The following is a 17,540-nucleotide window of genomic DNA, read 5'->3' as shown; positions in this document are numbered from 1 at the left end:
TCCTGTTTCTAAACATTGAATTATAGGAGAAAATGTCAGGTTCAAATGAATATTTGCTTTTGCCACTGATTTCCCTAAACAATAGTGACTGCTATGACCATCTCCTTACACAAATGCACACACAAACACACACACACACACGCATGCACACACAAAGAGGATCTTCCTTATGGAGATTAGAGTTAAGCATCTGTAGGCTGTACTGGAGTTTGAAGTCAGGGCCTGACGTTTGCTGGACAGGTTGTGCAACTGATCCACTCCACTAGCCCTATGGAGATTAGAGTTAAACCAAGAAAAATTTGTCTGTTAATTAACATTTATTGGATGTGAACTCTGTGTAGAGCATTATCCTATGTGTCAGGTAGAAAGAAAGAAGAAATATAAATAAAATGGGCCAAAATTAAGGCAGATCCAAAAGAAGAGGAAATGTGTGCAATTGTTTGAAATACTGGAAATGTATGCGTGTTCTCATTTATGATAGAGAATCTGGATTATCACAAATAATACTATTTCCATGCCTCACTGATATACAAATCAATTGTCATATTTCCTGCCCTTAAAGGATTAGAAGAGTTGTTGCTACTGAAGATCCTTCATAGCTCTGTGAAAAGATAATGAGAGTTTTGGCATTGAGATGAACCAAACTGACTTTTAAGTACTGCCCTTGACTATCTGACAAAAATGTGGTGCTGAAACTTACAAAAAAATCATTTATGTGAAGGTACTTAATGAGGTATAAACTAAAAGACAAAAATTGCAGTTTCTTACCTAATATTATATGTAAGAGGAACCCTTGTCCACTTTGTCATTCTTTGCTATTTAATTACAATCCTTAAGATACCTTATTTAATTACAATCCTTAGGATAAAATCCTTAGGTACCACCTTAAACACTATAATCCAGGACTCAATGGAATGATAACTTGGAGATGTTCTTTTAAGTTTAATATACTAATGATTACTAATTTTATTTAAATATTCCCTTAATGTGATTTTCTTCAGGCTTTTAATTAACACATAGAAAACTACATTTAGAAATTGAAAGTGAAGGAGAATTTAATGTGGAAATACAATTAATCCTATTATATAAATACAGTATCTCCTCTCAAAATCGTGGCAAAATCATTTGATAACGTAAAAAATAGAAACCTGTGCTGTTCTTATGTTTGTTTTTAAGAAAACATTTTGATATAAATACGTTTGGTAAGGTAAAACAATTCATCCAAACTGCACTTTCATTTTGTTATACTTGGCCAAAAAGGAGACTGTATGTACTCATGCAAGAATATCATGCTACAAAAATAATTAAGAATAATATCTAAAATTAAATAGATAAAACTATATATATATATATATATATATATATATATATGCATGAGATTTTGGTCCTAGATTGTCTTGAAATCTACAATCTCACTTATACACTGAAAGATCGTTGCCTTAAAGTCAGCAGTATTTTTGTTGTTGTTCATTTATTCACATGTGCATAGAATGTTTGGGTCATTTCTCCACACTGCCCCTCCCCCACATTTTCCTCCTTCTCTCCCTCAGTTTCAGGCAGGTCCCATTCTGCCCTTATCACTGATTTTGTTGAAAAAAGACATAAGCATAATAAGGAAGACAAAGCATTTTTGCTAGTTGAGTTAAGGATAGCTACACAGAAAGATTCCTACTATTGCTTTCACGAACCCATGTGTTATGACCCATGTTGATTCAACTCTAACTGGTCTTTACATTGGTTCCTGATCCCCTGCTAGTGATAACCTGTCATTTTAAGGTTTCTGTATTAGTTCTTCTGCAGTGGGGACATCAAACACTCCCATGTTTTGGGTTTTCTACCTATTCCTATATCTCCCATATGTGCTCTCCCCTTTTCTTGTGATCCAAGTCCAACAACATTGCTGCATTTGCCCTAGATCTAAAGTCTGCATATGAGGGAGACCACATGATTTTTGGTCTTCTGAGCCTGGCTGACCTCGCTCAGAATGATGTTCTCCAGTTCCATCTATTTACCTGAAAATGATAAGATTTCATTCTTCTTCATGGCTGAGTAAAATTCCATTGTGTACAAGTACCACATTTTCTTGATCCATTCATCAGTAGTGGGGCATCTTGGTTGTTTCTGTAACTTGGCTATTGTGAATAGTGCTGCAATAAACATGGGTGTGCAGGTGCCTCTGGAGTAACCTATGTTGCATTCCTTTGGGTATATCCCCAGGAGTGGGATTGCTGGATCATATGGCAGGTCTATGTTTAGATTTTTAAGAAGTCTCCAAATTTTTTCCAAAGTGGTTGCACCAGCTTGCATTCCCACCAGCAGTGGATTAGGGTTCCTTTTTTCCCACTTCCTCACCAACACTAGTTGTTGGTGGTGTTTTGGAAGATGGCTATTGTAGCAGGGGTGAGGTGGAATCTTAGTGTGGTTTTGATTTGCATTTCCTTAATGGCCAGAGATGGTGAGCATTTTTTCATGTGTTTTTTGGCCATTTGAATTTCTTCTTTTGAAAAAGTTCTGTTTAGTTCAGTTGCCCATTTCTTAATTAGTTCATTGATTTTAGGAGAGTTTAGTTTCTTAAGTTCCCTGTATATTCTGGTTATCAGTCCCTTGTCTGATGTATAGCTGACAAATATTTTCTCCTACTCTGTGGGTAGTCTTTTCAGTTTAGAGACCATTTCTTTTGTTGTACAGAAGCTTTTCAATTTTATGAAGTCCAATTTATTCATCCTTTCTCTTAGTTGCTGGGCTCCTGGTGTTCTATTGAAAAAGTCTTTGCCTATACCTATTAGTTCCAGAGTGTTTCCTGCTCCTTCCTGTACTAACTTCAGAGTTTCAGGTCTGATATTTAGGTCCTTTATGCATTTTGAGTTGATACTAGTACAGGGTGACAGACATGGATCTAGCTTCAGTTTCTTGCAGATGGGTAACCACTTTTCCAAGCAACATTTGTTGAAGAGGCTCTTTTCTCCATTGTATATTTTTGGCACCTTTGTCAAAAATGAGGTGGGTATAGTTGTGTGGATTCTTATATGGGTCCTCTATTCTGTTCCACTGGTCTTCATGTCTGTTTTTGTGCCAGTACCGTGCTGTTTTTATTGTTATTGCTTTGTAATATAGTTTGAAGTCGGGTATTGTGATACCTCCAGCATTGTTCTTTGTGCTGAGTATTGCCTTGGCTATTCGCAGTCTCTTGTGTTTCCAAATGCACTTCAGGGTAGATTTTTCAATCTATGTGATGAAATTCATTGGGATTTTGATGAGAATTGCATTAAACATGTAAATTGCTTTTACTAGTATAGCCATTTTTACTATGTTGATTCTACTGATCCTTGAGTATGGGAGATCTTTCCATCCTGTGTAGTCTTCCTTGATCCCTTTCTTCAGGAGTTTGTAATCCTCCTTTAGAGATCATTCACATCCTTTGTTAAATTTATTCCTAGGTATTTGATTTTTTTGAGGCTATTGTGAATGGAATTATCTTCATGTAGTCCTTCTCAGTTTGTTCATTGTTGGTGTATAGAAAAGCTAATGATTTTTGTAGGTTAATTTGGTATCCTGCCACCTTACTGTAGCAGTTTATGATGTCTAAGATTTTTTGTGTAGAGTTTTTTGGGTCTTTAAGATATAGAATCCTGTCATCTGCAAATAGGGATATTTTGATAGTTTCTTTACCTATTTGTATTCCTTTTATTTCTTCTTCTTGCCTAATTGCTCTGGCTAGAAATTCAAATTTACTATGTTGAATAGGAGTGGGGATAGTGGGCATCCTTGTCTCATTCCTGATTTTAGGGGAATGGTTTAACTTTTTCACAGTTAAGTATGATGTTGACTGTAGGTTTGTCAAATATAGCCTTTACAATGTTGAGGTACATTTCTTCTATTCCTAGTTTTCATAGAGCTTTTATCATGAAGTGGTGTTGGATCTTGTCAAAGGCTTTTTCTGCATCTATTGAGATGATCAAGTGGTTTTGTCTTTGTTTCTATTGATGTGCTGTATTACATTTATTGATTTTCATATGTTGAACCATCCCTGCATCCCTGGGATGAAGCCAACTTGGTCATGGTAAATGAGCTTTCTGATGTGTTGTTGGATTCGGTTTGCCATTATTTTATTGAGGATTTTTGCATTGATGTTCATTTGGGAAATTGGCCTGTAGTTCTCATTTTTGGAGGTGTCTTTGCCTGGTTTTGCGATGAGAGTAATATTGGCTTCATAAAATGAGTTAGGCAGTGCTCCTTCCTGTTGTATTTTGTGGAACAATTTAAGGAGAGTTGGTATTAATTCTTCTTTAAATGTCTGATAGAATTCAGCAGTGAATCTATCAGGTCCTGGATTTTCTTTTTTGGGAGGCTCTTGATGGCAGCTTCAATTTCTTTTTGTGTGATAGAGCTATTCGTGTGATTAATATCCTCTTGGTTCAGATTTGGGTAGTTGTAAGTTTCTAGAAATATGTCCATTTCTTCGAGATTTTCAAATTTATTAGTGTATAGGCTCTCAAAGTAGTCTCTGATGATTTCCTCTGTGTTTGTTCTTATCTCTCCTTTTGTATTTCTGATTTTACTGATTGGGGTTTTTTCTCTCTTCACTGTGGTCAGGTTTGCCAGGGGTCTGTCAATCTTATTTTTTCAAAGAGTCAGCTTTTTGTTTCATTGATTCTTTGTATGGTTTTTTGTTTCTATTTCATTGATTTCAGCCCTTATCTTAATTATTTCTTTCCTTCTGCTTGTTTTGGGATCTGTTTGCTCTTGTTTTTCTAGGAGTTTCAGCTGTAGTATTAGGTCACTGATTTGAGATCTTTCTGTCCTTTTGATATATGCACTCATGGCTATAAACTTTCCTCTTAGGACTGCCTTTACTGTTCCTATAGGTTTCAGTAGGTCGTGTTTTCATTTTCTTTAAGTTCCAGGAATCTTTTAATTTCCTCTTTTATTTCATCAGTGATCCATTCATCATTGAGTAATCTGTTGTTCAGCTTCCAATTGTTTGCATGTTTTTTACTGCTGTTTTTGTTGTTGATTTCTAGTTTTAATGCCTTGTGGTCAGACAGAATGCATGGGATTATTTATATTTTCTTATATTTGCTGAGGCTTGCTTTGTGCCCTAAGATATGATCAATTTTGGAAAAGGTTCCATGGGCTGCTGAGAAGAATGTATATTGTGCAGAAGTTGGATGAAATATTCTGTAGACATCAGCTAGGTCTATTTGATCTATGGTGTAATTTAGTTCTAGGATTTCTTTATTGATTTTTTTCTTTGGATGACCTATCTATTGGTGATAGAGGGGTATAAGTTCTCCCACTACCACTGTTGCAGTCTATATATGCTTTTAGGCCCTTCAGAGTATGATTGGTGAAATTGGGTGCATTAATATTGGGTGCATATCGGTTGAAAATTGTTATTTCCTTTTGGTGTACTTCCCATTTTATTAGTATGGCATGTCCTTTTTTTATCTCTTTTTATCAAAGTAGGTTTGAAGTCTACTTTGTCCAAGAAAAGTATTGCTACCTCTGCCTATTTTCGGGGACCATTGGCTTGGTAAATCTTCTTCCAGCCTTTCACTCTCAGCCAGTGCTTATTTCTGTTGGTGAGGTGGGTCTCCTGTAGGCAACAGATTGATGGAACTTCCTTTTTAATCCAGTTGGCCAGTCAGTGTCTTTTAATGGGGGAATTTAGTCCATTAACATTCAGCGTTAGTATTGATAAGTACATGGTGATCCATGTCATGTAGTTGTCTTTGTTGATTAAGAGTTTGATTGTGTATGGCTGAATCATTTTTACTCTTGCTTTCTTGCCTTTTCTTCTCCTGTGGTTTGGTTTTGTCTGCCCTTTCATGGTTTTGTTTGCTTTCATTTTCTGTGTGCAGGATTCCTTGGAGAATCTTTTGTAGTGGTGGCTTGGTGGTCATATATTGATTTACTTTCTGCTTATCATGGAAGACTTTTATTGCTCTATCTATTCTGAATGGTAGTTTTGCTGTGTAGAGTATCCTAGGATTGACATTATTTTAAAAGTGCTTGGAAGACCTCACTCCATGCTCTTCTTGCTTTTAATGTTTCTGTTGAGAAGTCTGCTGTGATTTTGATGGGTTTACCTTTGTATGTTATTTGTTTTTTATCTCTTACAGCCTTCAATATTCTTTCTCTAGTCTCTGTGCTTGTTTTAATGACAGTATATTGTGGGATAGTTCTATTTTGGTCAGGTCTGTTTGGTATTCTGGAGGCTACCTGTACCTGACTGGGCATAGTTTTCTCTAGAAAACTGTTTTTTTTTTTTTTTACTCTGGTTTCTCTTCAGATCGTATAAATCTTTCGCCTTTTACTAAAGATTTCTGTGGAGAGGAAAACTGTTTTTTTGTTCAATATATTATGAATTCCTTTTGCTTGCACCTCTTCTCCTTCTTCGATGCTCATGATTCTCAGGTTTGGTCTTTTGATGGAGTTGGTGAGTTCTTGCATATTCCTTTCACAGGTCTTGAGTTATTTAACTAATAGTTCATCAGTTTTCCCTTCAATTGCCATTTCATCTTCAATTTCTGAGATTCTGTCTTCTGTTTGTTCTATTCTGCTGGAATGGCCTTCCATTTTTTTTTGTATTTCTGTTTCATTATTTTTTCTGAGGTTTTCCATATCATGGGTTACTTCCTCTTTAATATTGCCAATTTTTGCCCTTAATTTGTTTATCTCTCTTTATGGTGGTGTCTGTTTCAGTTTGGTGTTCATTTAAGGCTTCTATAATTTCATTTATTTGTTTTTGTGTTTTCTCATATTCTTCATTTTTATCCTCTTGGAATTTCTTGAGTGCCTCCTGTACGTTTTGGTTGACCATGTCTAGTACCATCTCTATGAAATTGTCATTAATTACTTGTAGGATTTCTTCTTTCAGAGTGTTCTTGTGGGCTTCACTGGGTTTCTTGGTATAGTTTATCTTTGTTTTGTTGGAGTCTGTGTCTGAGTATCCATTTTCTTCATTTCGCTCTAAATCTTATACTACTTTATTTTTGGGGGGAGAATGTTTTCCTTCCCTTTTTCTTCTTCCCATATTTCCACTAGGTAATGTTTCTATCCCTGAATTATGTGTAATTTAGTATTAGCTGGGTAGCAATATTAATACTAACAAAACCAAGAAAGAAGGATAAAAAAGAGAGAGAGATTGAAAGATGAAAAGAATAGAAAGGAAAAGAGAAAAAAGAGTGGTAGAGATGGTGGATGATCAGACAGTAAACTAGGCAGCAAATCCTTTAAAGAAGGTCAAAAAAATCACCAGTTCTGGAACAGTAGAATTGCAGTCTTAGTTGTTCTGATGTTAGTTCTTTAGCATCCAGACAGGTCTGTGTGTGTCTCTTAGGTAGGTTTGGAGCCTTCCTGTGGCAAGTGGATGGTGGATGGGGTCCCACAGACCTATGGGTGGAGGCCTTTAGCTGAGGTGGAGGATCGGAGATCCCACGGGGTATGGAGCAGTGGCTCTGTGGGCCTATGGGGCAGGGCTTAGTGTGCAGTGCTATTCTTTTAGTATATGGTGGTGTGGAGAGGCCTCCCACAAGCTAGGGGTTCAGAGTGCTGATGTTTCTGCTCTCTCTGATGTTTCACCTCAGTCAAGCATGTCTCCAGCTTCTTATCAAAGTCTTTGGATCATGGAGGTCAGAAGGTCTGTGGCTGTGTTCTGGTTGCCATCTTGAATCCAGTTTAAAAAAACATTTCAAGGCAAGGTGCAGAGGCTCACACCTCTGATCTCAGGAGGCAGAGATCAAGAGGATGATGGTTTAAGATAAGCTCAAGCAAAAAGTTGTTGAGACCCCATTTCAACAAACAAGCTAGTCATAGTGGTACACAATGCAATTCCAACTTTGTGGGAAGTGTAGGTAAGAGGGATGTAGCTTGAGGCTGGCCCTGTGCAAAAACTTGATACCCTGGTGGAGTGGGTTAAGTGGTAGAGCTGCTTTTTAGCAAGTGTGAGGCCCTGTATTCAAACTCCAGTTCTGCCATAAAAGAAAAAGAAAACAACTTGAGACCCTATTTAAAAATTAACTAAAGCAAAAAAGGGCTGGGGCATGGATTAAGTGGCAGAGTGCCTGCCTAAAATGTGTGAGGCATTGAGTTCAATACCACAGTACTGCCAAAAAAAGGAACTTTCCAAAATAATATCTTAAGAACTCAGCATCAAGGAGTTACTTCTGTTACTGAAGTATTAGCAAGATTATTTACTATATTTAATGGTAAAATATTCTAAATCATAATTTATAGTATTTTTGTATTTAAATAAAGAAATATAAAATGAAACCCTAAGAAATTCCTTTTTAAAGGAAAGTAAATAAAGATTTTTGAAATTACCCTGCTCAGTATAACACAGCTAAAGAAATAGATTGTCTAGGTAACCGATTTAGTATCCAACTTGCCCTCACTAACATTGGAGGAAGGTAACAATTTCTTGAGACAAAGAGTATGATACTAATCTTATATATTGATGTTGAACTTCAAAAAAATTATATCCCTGAAAATTTTTCTTAATAAGAAGTATGCTCCTCCATCCAATATTCTCTCAAGCTAGTCCTCTTCCATGTTTAGCCAATTGATGTTGACATATGAAAAATAAGAGTTCAAACAGAGATAAAGTTCATAAAGAGATAAACCACTTAAAATTATAACAAAATTCTATGCCAAAGAGCCAGAAACATGATTTTCAGTTAACACTCTATAAGTAACCTATCATTTTAGTCTTTGATTATGGAAGACTACATACATTCTGACCAAAGTACTCCTGGTTTACAGAAAGCTTATTTTATTTTTCAGCTTCATGAACCATGTCTCTAAACTCTAGCTCCTGGCTCTATAGTAGAAGAGCTATTAAAAATTAGAGTTAAAATTCCCTCTGAAATACATCTGAACAGGTACATGGGCAGTAATTGTATGGTTGAGTTATTTCACAATTTATACAATCTCATAAAATTAAATATTTGCAACTTGTTCTTTGGAAGATAAAAAGGAACAAAAGAAATTAGAATATGTGAGCATGATAAATACAATATTTTTAGTTATTATTTAAGTAAATGAGTCAGAAACATGGCTATTTTGAATATTTATCCTAGTTATGGCCAAAACTTGAGTCTGAGCCTGAATCAGTTGCTCATATCTTCATTACCAAAACAAATAGGTCACTTAAAAGGTGATTAATGCAACAAGCACAACTTCATTTCTCTTTGCTGTCTACCAAAGTTATTATTTTCCTTCAGATACTCATTATTAACTATCTTCTAAGCAAAATTACAAATGTTACTATCTCCATTACTCTAAATTTTACTTTGTGAAATAATTTAACTATTTAGCATTATTAAGAACTACTCACATGTCCTGATTTTTCTACATGCTTCCAAAAATTAAACCTAAGAGGACAATAATTTAGAAAAATAACATTGTCACTAATCATATAATCATTTTAATCCTGTGTATAGTTTCACTTACCAAAAATAAAATCATTTCTTTCAATGTTTAAACACATTTTTAATAATTCAGTGTGTGCACTACTATCAGATGATCTGAGGGGAAATATGTTTGATATTTTAGTACAAAATTAGATGATTTAAAGGTATATATTTTATATCAGCCTATTGAAATGAAAAAGTGATAAGATAGTTCCTAGGAGAAAATGAACTCATCAGTCAAAATCACCAAGCCACATGTATTGACACAACAACCTACTAATACTTTTCATTATCTATATATTCATTAACATGTTAACCCAATTCGTAGCTGTCAAATATACTTGTTTTTATTTTTAAGTAAACATGGTAATGGGGATCATTAGAAAAAGAATATGAATTGATTTCCTATGAAGATCATTGAACTTTTTAATATGAATATGGCAATTAAGGCAGAAATAATTCATATACAGAATTTATGCTGCAGAATGTAGGTGGATTCTAGGAAAAGTTGACTATAAAACTTTTGTTATACTTGTTTATGTGCTAGTTTTATAAACACATCCTTTACAAAATGAAAAATAATCTCACTTGGAAATGGCATTATCTCTGATTTTCATAAAATTATTTTTATCTGGAAATGAAGTAGTATACTAATGACAATTTGAAGGAAGTTCTTCACATTTCATATCAATAACGTTTTTCAAATAGCCTTTGAAATACTCATCAAGAATTAATTTTAATTGATTCCTATAATAAAAAATGTGCTAGATTTATGCCTTTTAGCTCATTTGAAACTAATTTAAAAGAAAACATTATCCCAATGAGACAATTTTTTTTAAAAAAGCACATATGAAGTAATATAGGAAACAGGTATTAGAAAATAGGCATTAGGCTGATGCCTTCTACATGATTTTAGTTTGTGTTTGAAAAAATGTATTGGTAAGATTATTTAAAATAAGATTACAATCACTTTTGCTTAAATTATACAATTGATTTAATTTCTACTTATTGCTGCAAATCTTCTTTTCTTAAATTATTTGGATAAATACTAGCAGAATTTGTATGAAAATTTATTTCTCTACAGCAGACTGATAAAATATTCTAGGACATTTCATTTTCTACCAATGGGCTCAAATTGAGTTTCCCCTAATAATTTGCTTAGAAGTAAGAAAGATTTATAAAACATATATAAAGTCTCTTTAATTTAAATTTAAATTCAAGACGTGCTTGTCTGATATAATTCAGCTGATAAATATGAACCTATGTGTTTATCAAATCCCTAAGAAGATTATCTAAATCAACTCCGTGTAATTACCATTCACCATCTGTTCCACCAGGGCCTGAGCTGATCTGCTGACATCTTGCAGTTTTCTGAACTTCTCGGCTTTTTCTCGCTCTATGGCCTGCAGCATAATAGCAAAGGTAAGTATTTCAATACAAGGATTGTGAGTCTACACATTAATCATAACTTCTATTTGTTATTTTAAGCCTTAAGATACATCACTCTATCATCTTATCATGCAAATCTAAAGACTTTTTCTTAAGTTTTTTTGGCACCAAAGCATTAAAATGGCAATGGAAACACAAGCCATTTTCATCCTGAATTGCTATTTCTAGTACTAAGATTTAAATTCTTAACTTATTGTAAATAATAGTTTTATAAGAATTGCAATGTAATATTGCTAACAAATCAAGAAAGAAAAGCAAATCATAACAGTTAAAGATAAAACATCACAAAATAAAATAAAATTCATCTTTTAAAGATGCACCACTGAAGCTACTTATGAAAAAGTACATTTAGTGTTAAAAATCAAACTGAAAATCTAGTAATACATACAATGGAAAAGGTACATGGACATGATTAGTTTAGCACAAAACATATATTGCTTAATTCAAGAATGTAGGCTATTTTTTCTTTCTAAAATAATCAGAGTATTCCCATTTTCAAGGAAAATTACATTCACTTTTAAAGAGCTTTCTAAAACACTTTGTTAATACCTCCTAATCAGAATTAACTTGTGAGCAACAAGTACAAAATAATTTAAATTAATAAATTCTATATAATTGAGTTTAGTTAATAATAGCTGCACAGATGCATAAATTTTAAACCATGATGCTGTAGCACTATATATTACTATACTGTTTAAAAGGCAAGAAATAAAAATATGTTATATGTCCTAAAACATAATTATTTTCAGGAAAAGAAAGCTATTATGTAACATAGCAAGAGCAATACTTTTGTGATTAAATGATAGTTATGAGAGATATCACTTGAATTTGAGGCATGAGGATATTATGTATCAGAGTACTTTTCTAAATTTATTTAAATCTATTTGTATTTAAACAAATATTCTAAGATATAATATTGGAGTTCAAATACATGCATACTCTCCAGTGTTATGCAAGGGTGGAAATGTTTAATATCTATGTTGCCCAATAATACAGCCAATAGCCACACATGGGAATTGAACACTTAAAAAGTAGCCTGTTTGACACAGGAAATGAATTTTTCATTTAATTTAACCTAATGTCACTTAAACTACTTTAAATTTTAAAATCCACATGACCAGTGTTAGTGGTAATTGTACAATGTGAACTAATGACTTCCTTTAAAGGAAAATAGATAAAGTTATAAATACTGATAATATGCCAACATCAGATATACTTTCATATAAATAATAATCTAAATTAGAATAGCTCCAAAAATAATAGAATACATAAAAGTACATAAAATTTAGAATGAATGAAGAATAAAACACTATGAAGTAATAATCTTATTTTTTAGGTACCTAGAGCTTACTTGAAAAATATACATTTTATATTGTGGTGTGAAGGGCAGCAAATGAGAACCCAGTTTTGTCTTATCAATCAAGAAATTTTGAACGTGATACACAGTTTAGTATCTTGGATTCCACTTGAAAATTTCAAAGCACAGATTTCATTGATTTGTGATTATATGCACCCAAGATTCCACTCTAATTAGCAGGTAAAAAGTTCTGGATGGACATGAAGATCAGTTTCGAAGAAACAGTGCTGAACTATTTCTGCAAATGTGAACAAACATGAAAATTTCTGACTTGCCATTGCATGTTGCATATAAGGAGAGGAATCAGAACACTATGGTCTTTATAAATGAAAGTAAATTAACAAATATCAGATCATAATCTCTTTATTCTGATAATCTAATAGAATAATCAATTAGTAATGCTGACAGGGAGTCAAATTTATATTTGAACATCTCAGAGGTAATATTTTTGCTTAAGTTTATTATTGATAAACACATTATTCCTGTTATTCTAATGTGAATTATAACAATAACAACCACCAAAACAAAAATAATAATCTATGTGGTAGATAGTTTTGACAGGGGAGGAAAGTGAGGAACAGAGAGGTTTTTGGAAAATTTGAAAACATCAGTACGCCCACTGTTTAGGCACATTATTTTGAATGCAACATCTTATCCCATTTACAAGTTCAGCTCTCTTTCAAACATGATCTGTTTATTCTAGGGGTATTTCATTGAAAATTTATCTAATAGGCCTCAGCATATCAGACTACAACTCACAGAAAAAGAGAGTTTTTAGTTCGGGTATTTATATTATTTAGGCATCATTAACTCATCATGAGCACCAAGATAAACGAAGCCTTGTCATTCAGAATGAACACAGACAGTTCATAAGTTGAACAACTACACCTTATACAGCTCATTTACTGGGTCCCATTGCCAGATGGGTCTAATATGCATACCATCTAATTGTGCACATATACAGACAAAAATTTTAGAAAGAAAGAATTGATACCCTCTGTATTCTTGTCAATTTTCAGATGATAGCTGGGTTCTGTTAGATCATATCACATTAAAAGGGAATGTTGGAATGGGAGGAGGGAGGAATAAAGGAGAATGGTGGAGGAAACTGAATTCAAGTATGATATATTTGATATATTGTAAGAACTTCTGGAAATGTCACATTGTACCCCCTCCTAGCACAACAATAAAAAAAGGGAATGTTGGAAAATAAAGAGAAATACGAGCATAAATGTACCTGAAAGTATGTGAACAAGGCAATGAAGAATCTAGAAAACACTGCATTTCAGACACAGTTATAGATGGCTGATTAAAAATTAAAAAATTGGGGGTAGCAAGGAGATGGTAAAAGAAGTTAATGAAATATTTGAGTGTTTTGTTCTTCTCTGACATTAATAAAGTGATTCAATCTTTCTGAGTCACAAAATTTTCTTTGTAAAATAATAAAAATATCTATAACCCAGGGATTCTGAGGAGGACTAAAGGATGCTCTTCACATAACTTATTTCACAAAGTGAGACAATTTTTGTAGTAAATTGGGGGCTTAGAAATGATTAAACTGGGACAAATGGCATGATATAAATTAAGACTGTACTAGATAAACTGGAGTATATTCTCATTCTAATTAAATGTTTTCTCAGTATTGTTAAAAAATAAAGAGAGAAAATTGAAAAAAAGAGATTATTAGAGTACCTGACTCATAGGAATACATGTGAAATATCCAAATATTCACATGTAAAGAATGTTAGCAAAGTTGACTAAATGAGCCTCACTGAAACTTCTTTTTTCTGGGATCTGACCAAGCCTACAATGACCCTCAAATGAAATATATGGGCTTATGTTTTAAAACATTTGGGTCAGTAATTCCTACTGTTTTTACTTTCTATTTTCTCACAGAAATATGAATGAAAATACAAAACAGGTTTCTAAAAAACTTACCTTACACAACAGTCAAAAACAAAGATGAAGAGAAACATATTGCTAGAAAGGAAGGACTTATTACTTACTTTAAGGGCCTGTGTGCCACCAAGGAGAGCACTGATATTCCACATGTTTACATTGTAGAGTAAAAATTTTTCTATAACAAAACAAAATCAAACCAAGAACAAATACAAAATAACCTAGCCCTCATACCTGAAACTATTCAATTCCATCAACATTGTTATTAGCAAGGTCACTGATGGCCTTCAAGCTGCTGCATCCAATGGCTGACTCTTAAGTCCTCACATTACTTATCAAAATTTTATTCAGAGAATTCCTTTTTCTTCTTGGAAGCAATTACTAATTTAGGTTTCTGGACTACTTGCACATGGGGTTTTCAGTTGCCTCTAAGACTTCTTTTGCTTAATCTCCTTTGTTGGTTCCTAATAATCTTCCTGAGGTCTGAAGTTTGTGGTATCATGGGGATAAATCTATACTTCCATTCACTCAGGCCAAAACTCCAAAGTCTATGTGGAAAATCACAATCCTTCCTGAATCCTTTCTTTCTTAGAAACCCCACATTAAATCAATCAAAAAGACCTATTTGCTTGTGCTGGGAATGTAGCTCAGTGGAACAGCTTTTACCTAGCATGAGTTAAGCCCTGGTTTTGCTCCCAGTTCAGCAAAGTGGAAAACTTCTATCAGCTCTAATCCAAAGCCACATCCAGAGATTTTTATCATTATGTTCACTAGTTGAAGCACCCCATCATCTCTGTGGGCCACGGATATCTCAAAATATACTAAGCGATGGGGATATACCTCAGTAGTAGAGCAGTTGCCTCCCATGCACAAAGCCCTGGATTCCATCCATAGCACTATGAAAATAATATATATGTACACACATAAATACACGCATATGTATACATAAGTACACACATATTTGCATATATAGATATACAAATAAACACAAACATATGCACACACATAAATTTACACAAACATATATATACTTATGTATATATACTATGTATATCTAAATATATAGATATATGTGTATATACAATGTATAATGGTCTTTTAACTTCCATCTTTGTGCTCTGGAGATATGTTCTCAGCAGAAAAAGCCTGACTGGGTCAGCTGAGCTCTATAGCGGAGTAAAAGCTTAAGTCCTTACCATAGCCCTGCCTGATTCTAACCTTCCTAAACCCACTGAATTCTTCTCCTGTTAATCAACACTTTGATTATTCTGTTCCAGCCACATACTTTCATATTTCCTACACAATTGGCAAGCTTCTGCTACAAGGCTATGCACCTACCCTTCCCCACACCTGGAGTCTTCCATCCTCACTTATTTGTAAATTCACCACCCACTTATCTTTACTTAAGTAATACTTTCTTTCTGAGGCTGTTTAGTGCCCCTCTATCTATACGCACTTATATATGCACATGTCTGTGCACTCATTGCTCCTTTATTTTTCTCCTTAGAACCTGTCACTGATATTCTATATATTTAATATACAATCTTGCTTAATTTGTTTCCTTCCCACTAGAGTGTAATAATAATACCAGGTACCCTCATCTATTTCCTTCCTTACTCTATTGCCAATGTCTAGAATAATGGTTGGTATGTAGTCAGTACACAATAAGGTCATGGTCTATTGTACCATAGTGTCTCCATATGCAATATTCAGACTTCTTCCCAAATCCAAGAAGTTATTGTAAGGTATATCTCACAACAAACTATGGTAGCTGCAGGTACGGCAATCAGAACCAATCCATGGGAAGGATGCTCCAAGCTCCGTAAAGTGAGGCTAGATTAAACGAAATTCTTCTAAAAACCACAGATTAGATTGGGAGTTGGGCATATCAGTCTGTTCTCTAGGTTATGTACTAATAATGGTAATATACAATTACCCAAGTGGAAAACAAAAGTACCATATACAATCAATATCTTAAGACTTAATAAGTTTTACTCTCCTGGAGGCCATATACGAGAGGGAGAGGGTAAAAGAAAGAAGTTAAGAAGGTGAATATGGTTGATGTATTCTCTATACAGGAATGAATATAGAATTTTTTAACCTGCTGAAAGCACCATAAGAAAGGGACTAAAGTAGCAAGAAAAATAGAGGAGATGAACCAATTTGGACTATAATACATATATACACGAACGTGCCACAAGGAAATTCCCTGTGTAGCTATCTTAAACCAGCAAAAATGTCATTTTTTTTCTTTTACAAAATCAGAGAACAGGAGGGCAGAACAGGTCCTGCCTAGGGGGGTGGTACCAGTGGGAGGGGAGAGGAGGTGGGGAAAGGGTGTGCGAGGGTGCATATAGTGCAAATATTGTGTACACATGTATGTAAATGGAAAAATGAGACCTGTTGAAACTATTCCAGGAATGAGGGAGAGAAGGATACAGGAGAGCAGTGGAGGGGATGAATTCAAGTTTGATATATTTGCTACATTGTGACAACTTTTGTAAATGCCATAATGTACCCCCACCCCAGCACAACAACAAAAAAGCCTTACTCCCTTGTTTTTTCTACAGATATGATCCTCCTGCCTCCTTTCTTTGTTTCTTTATGCACATACACATCTACATGTGTGTATACACATTTAAATATAAAGAATGTATATGCAGCTATATCTATCTTTCATCTATCTATCTATCTATCCATCCATCCTCTGTAGTTTTCTCCTTTATTTCCAATGACAAGGCTATCATCTAAATTCTCAACTATGAACTTCGTTTTATATGTATTTAATCTTTAACATTACTCCAAATACATATAGACAGTCTTCAATCATCATTATCACACAGGGCATTTTTTTTCATGAAAGTTTCCAATTTCATAATTGCCAGGTACAATGTTTCTTAAAGCATTAAGTACTGATAGTGCAAACTCCTTGAAGTCATTTTGTCCATGAAAATATATCTACCCTTGATAATATCATTTTTATTATCACATTATTGTTATACTGGGGGTACATTGTGATATTCACAAAATTTCTTACACTATATCATAGTTGAAATCACATGCTCCACCATTCTCCTTTATCCCCTTCTCCCCCCAATCCTACAGTAGTTTCAACAAGTCTCATTTTCCCATTTTCAAAAAATGTCTTTTGTCAAAAATGGAGAACAGGAATGTAAAACAGGTCCGGTTTGGCGGTTGATACTAGTGGTTTGAGGGAGATTATAAAAAAAGGATGTAGGAGGATAATTAGAAATAATATATACTCATGTATGAAAATGGAATGATAATATCTTTCTCTAATATTTTTCCTCAGGATAACAGTCCAGCTTTTCTGTATGTGTTGTTTTCCCTATATATCTCTCTTTATCATATATGTATATCTGTATAAATGTTCATATAAATATAATTACTTAAATCTTAAA

The 17,540-nt window shown here is 34.0% G+C and overlaps 1 protein-coding gene and 1 non-coding gene across 13 annotated transcripts in view; one reads left to right on the top strand and one right to left on the bottom strand.

The window, feature by feature from the left end:
* Dmd (dystrophin) overlaps positions 1-17,540 on the bottom strand; it is a 2,168,746-nt gene that overhangs the window by 1,371,845 nt on the left and 779,361 nt on the right. For all 12 annotated transcript variants that reach the window (XM_074062730.1, XM_074062731.1, XM_074062740.1 and 9 more), the window contains one exon: positions 10,729-10,816. In XM_074062730.1, the coding sequence (XP_073918831.1) occupies positions 10,729-10,816 (88 nt within the window). The remainder of the gene's footprint in view (positions 1-10,728; positions 10,817-17,540) is intronic.
* Positions 6,273-6,386, top strand: LOC141420011 (U5 spliceosomal RNA). Its single transcript, XR_012444718.1, has one exon. It is a non-coding gene; the product is annotated as a U5 spliceosomal RNA (small nuclear RNA).

Source organism: Castor canadensis, chromosome X, assembly GCF_047511655.1.
Source record: "Castor canadensis chromosome X, mCasCan1.hap1v2, whole genome shotgun sequence".
Classification (NCBI taxonomy): Eukaryota; Metazoa; Chordata; class Mammalia; order Rodentia; family Castoridae; genus Castor; species Castor canadensis.
This window is presented reverse-complemented; position numbering and strand designations above follow the sequence as displayed.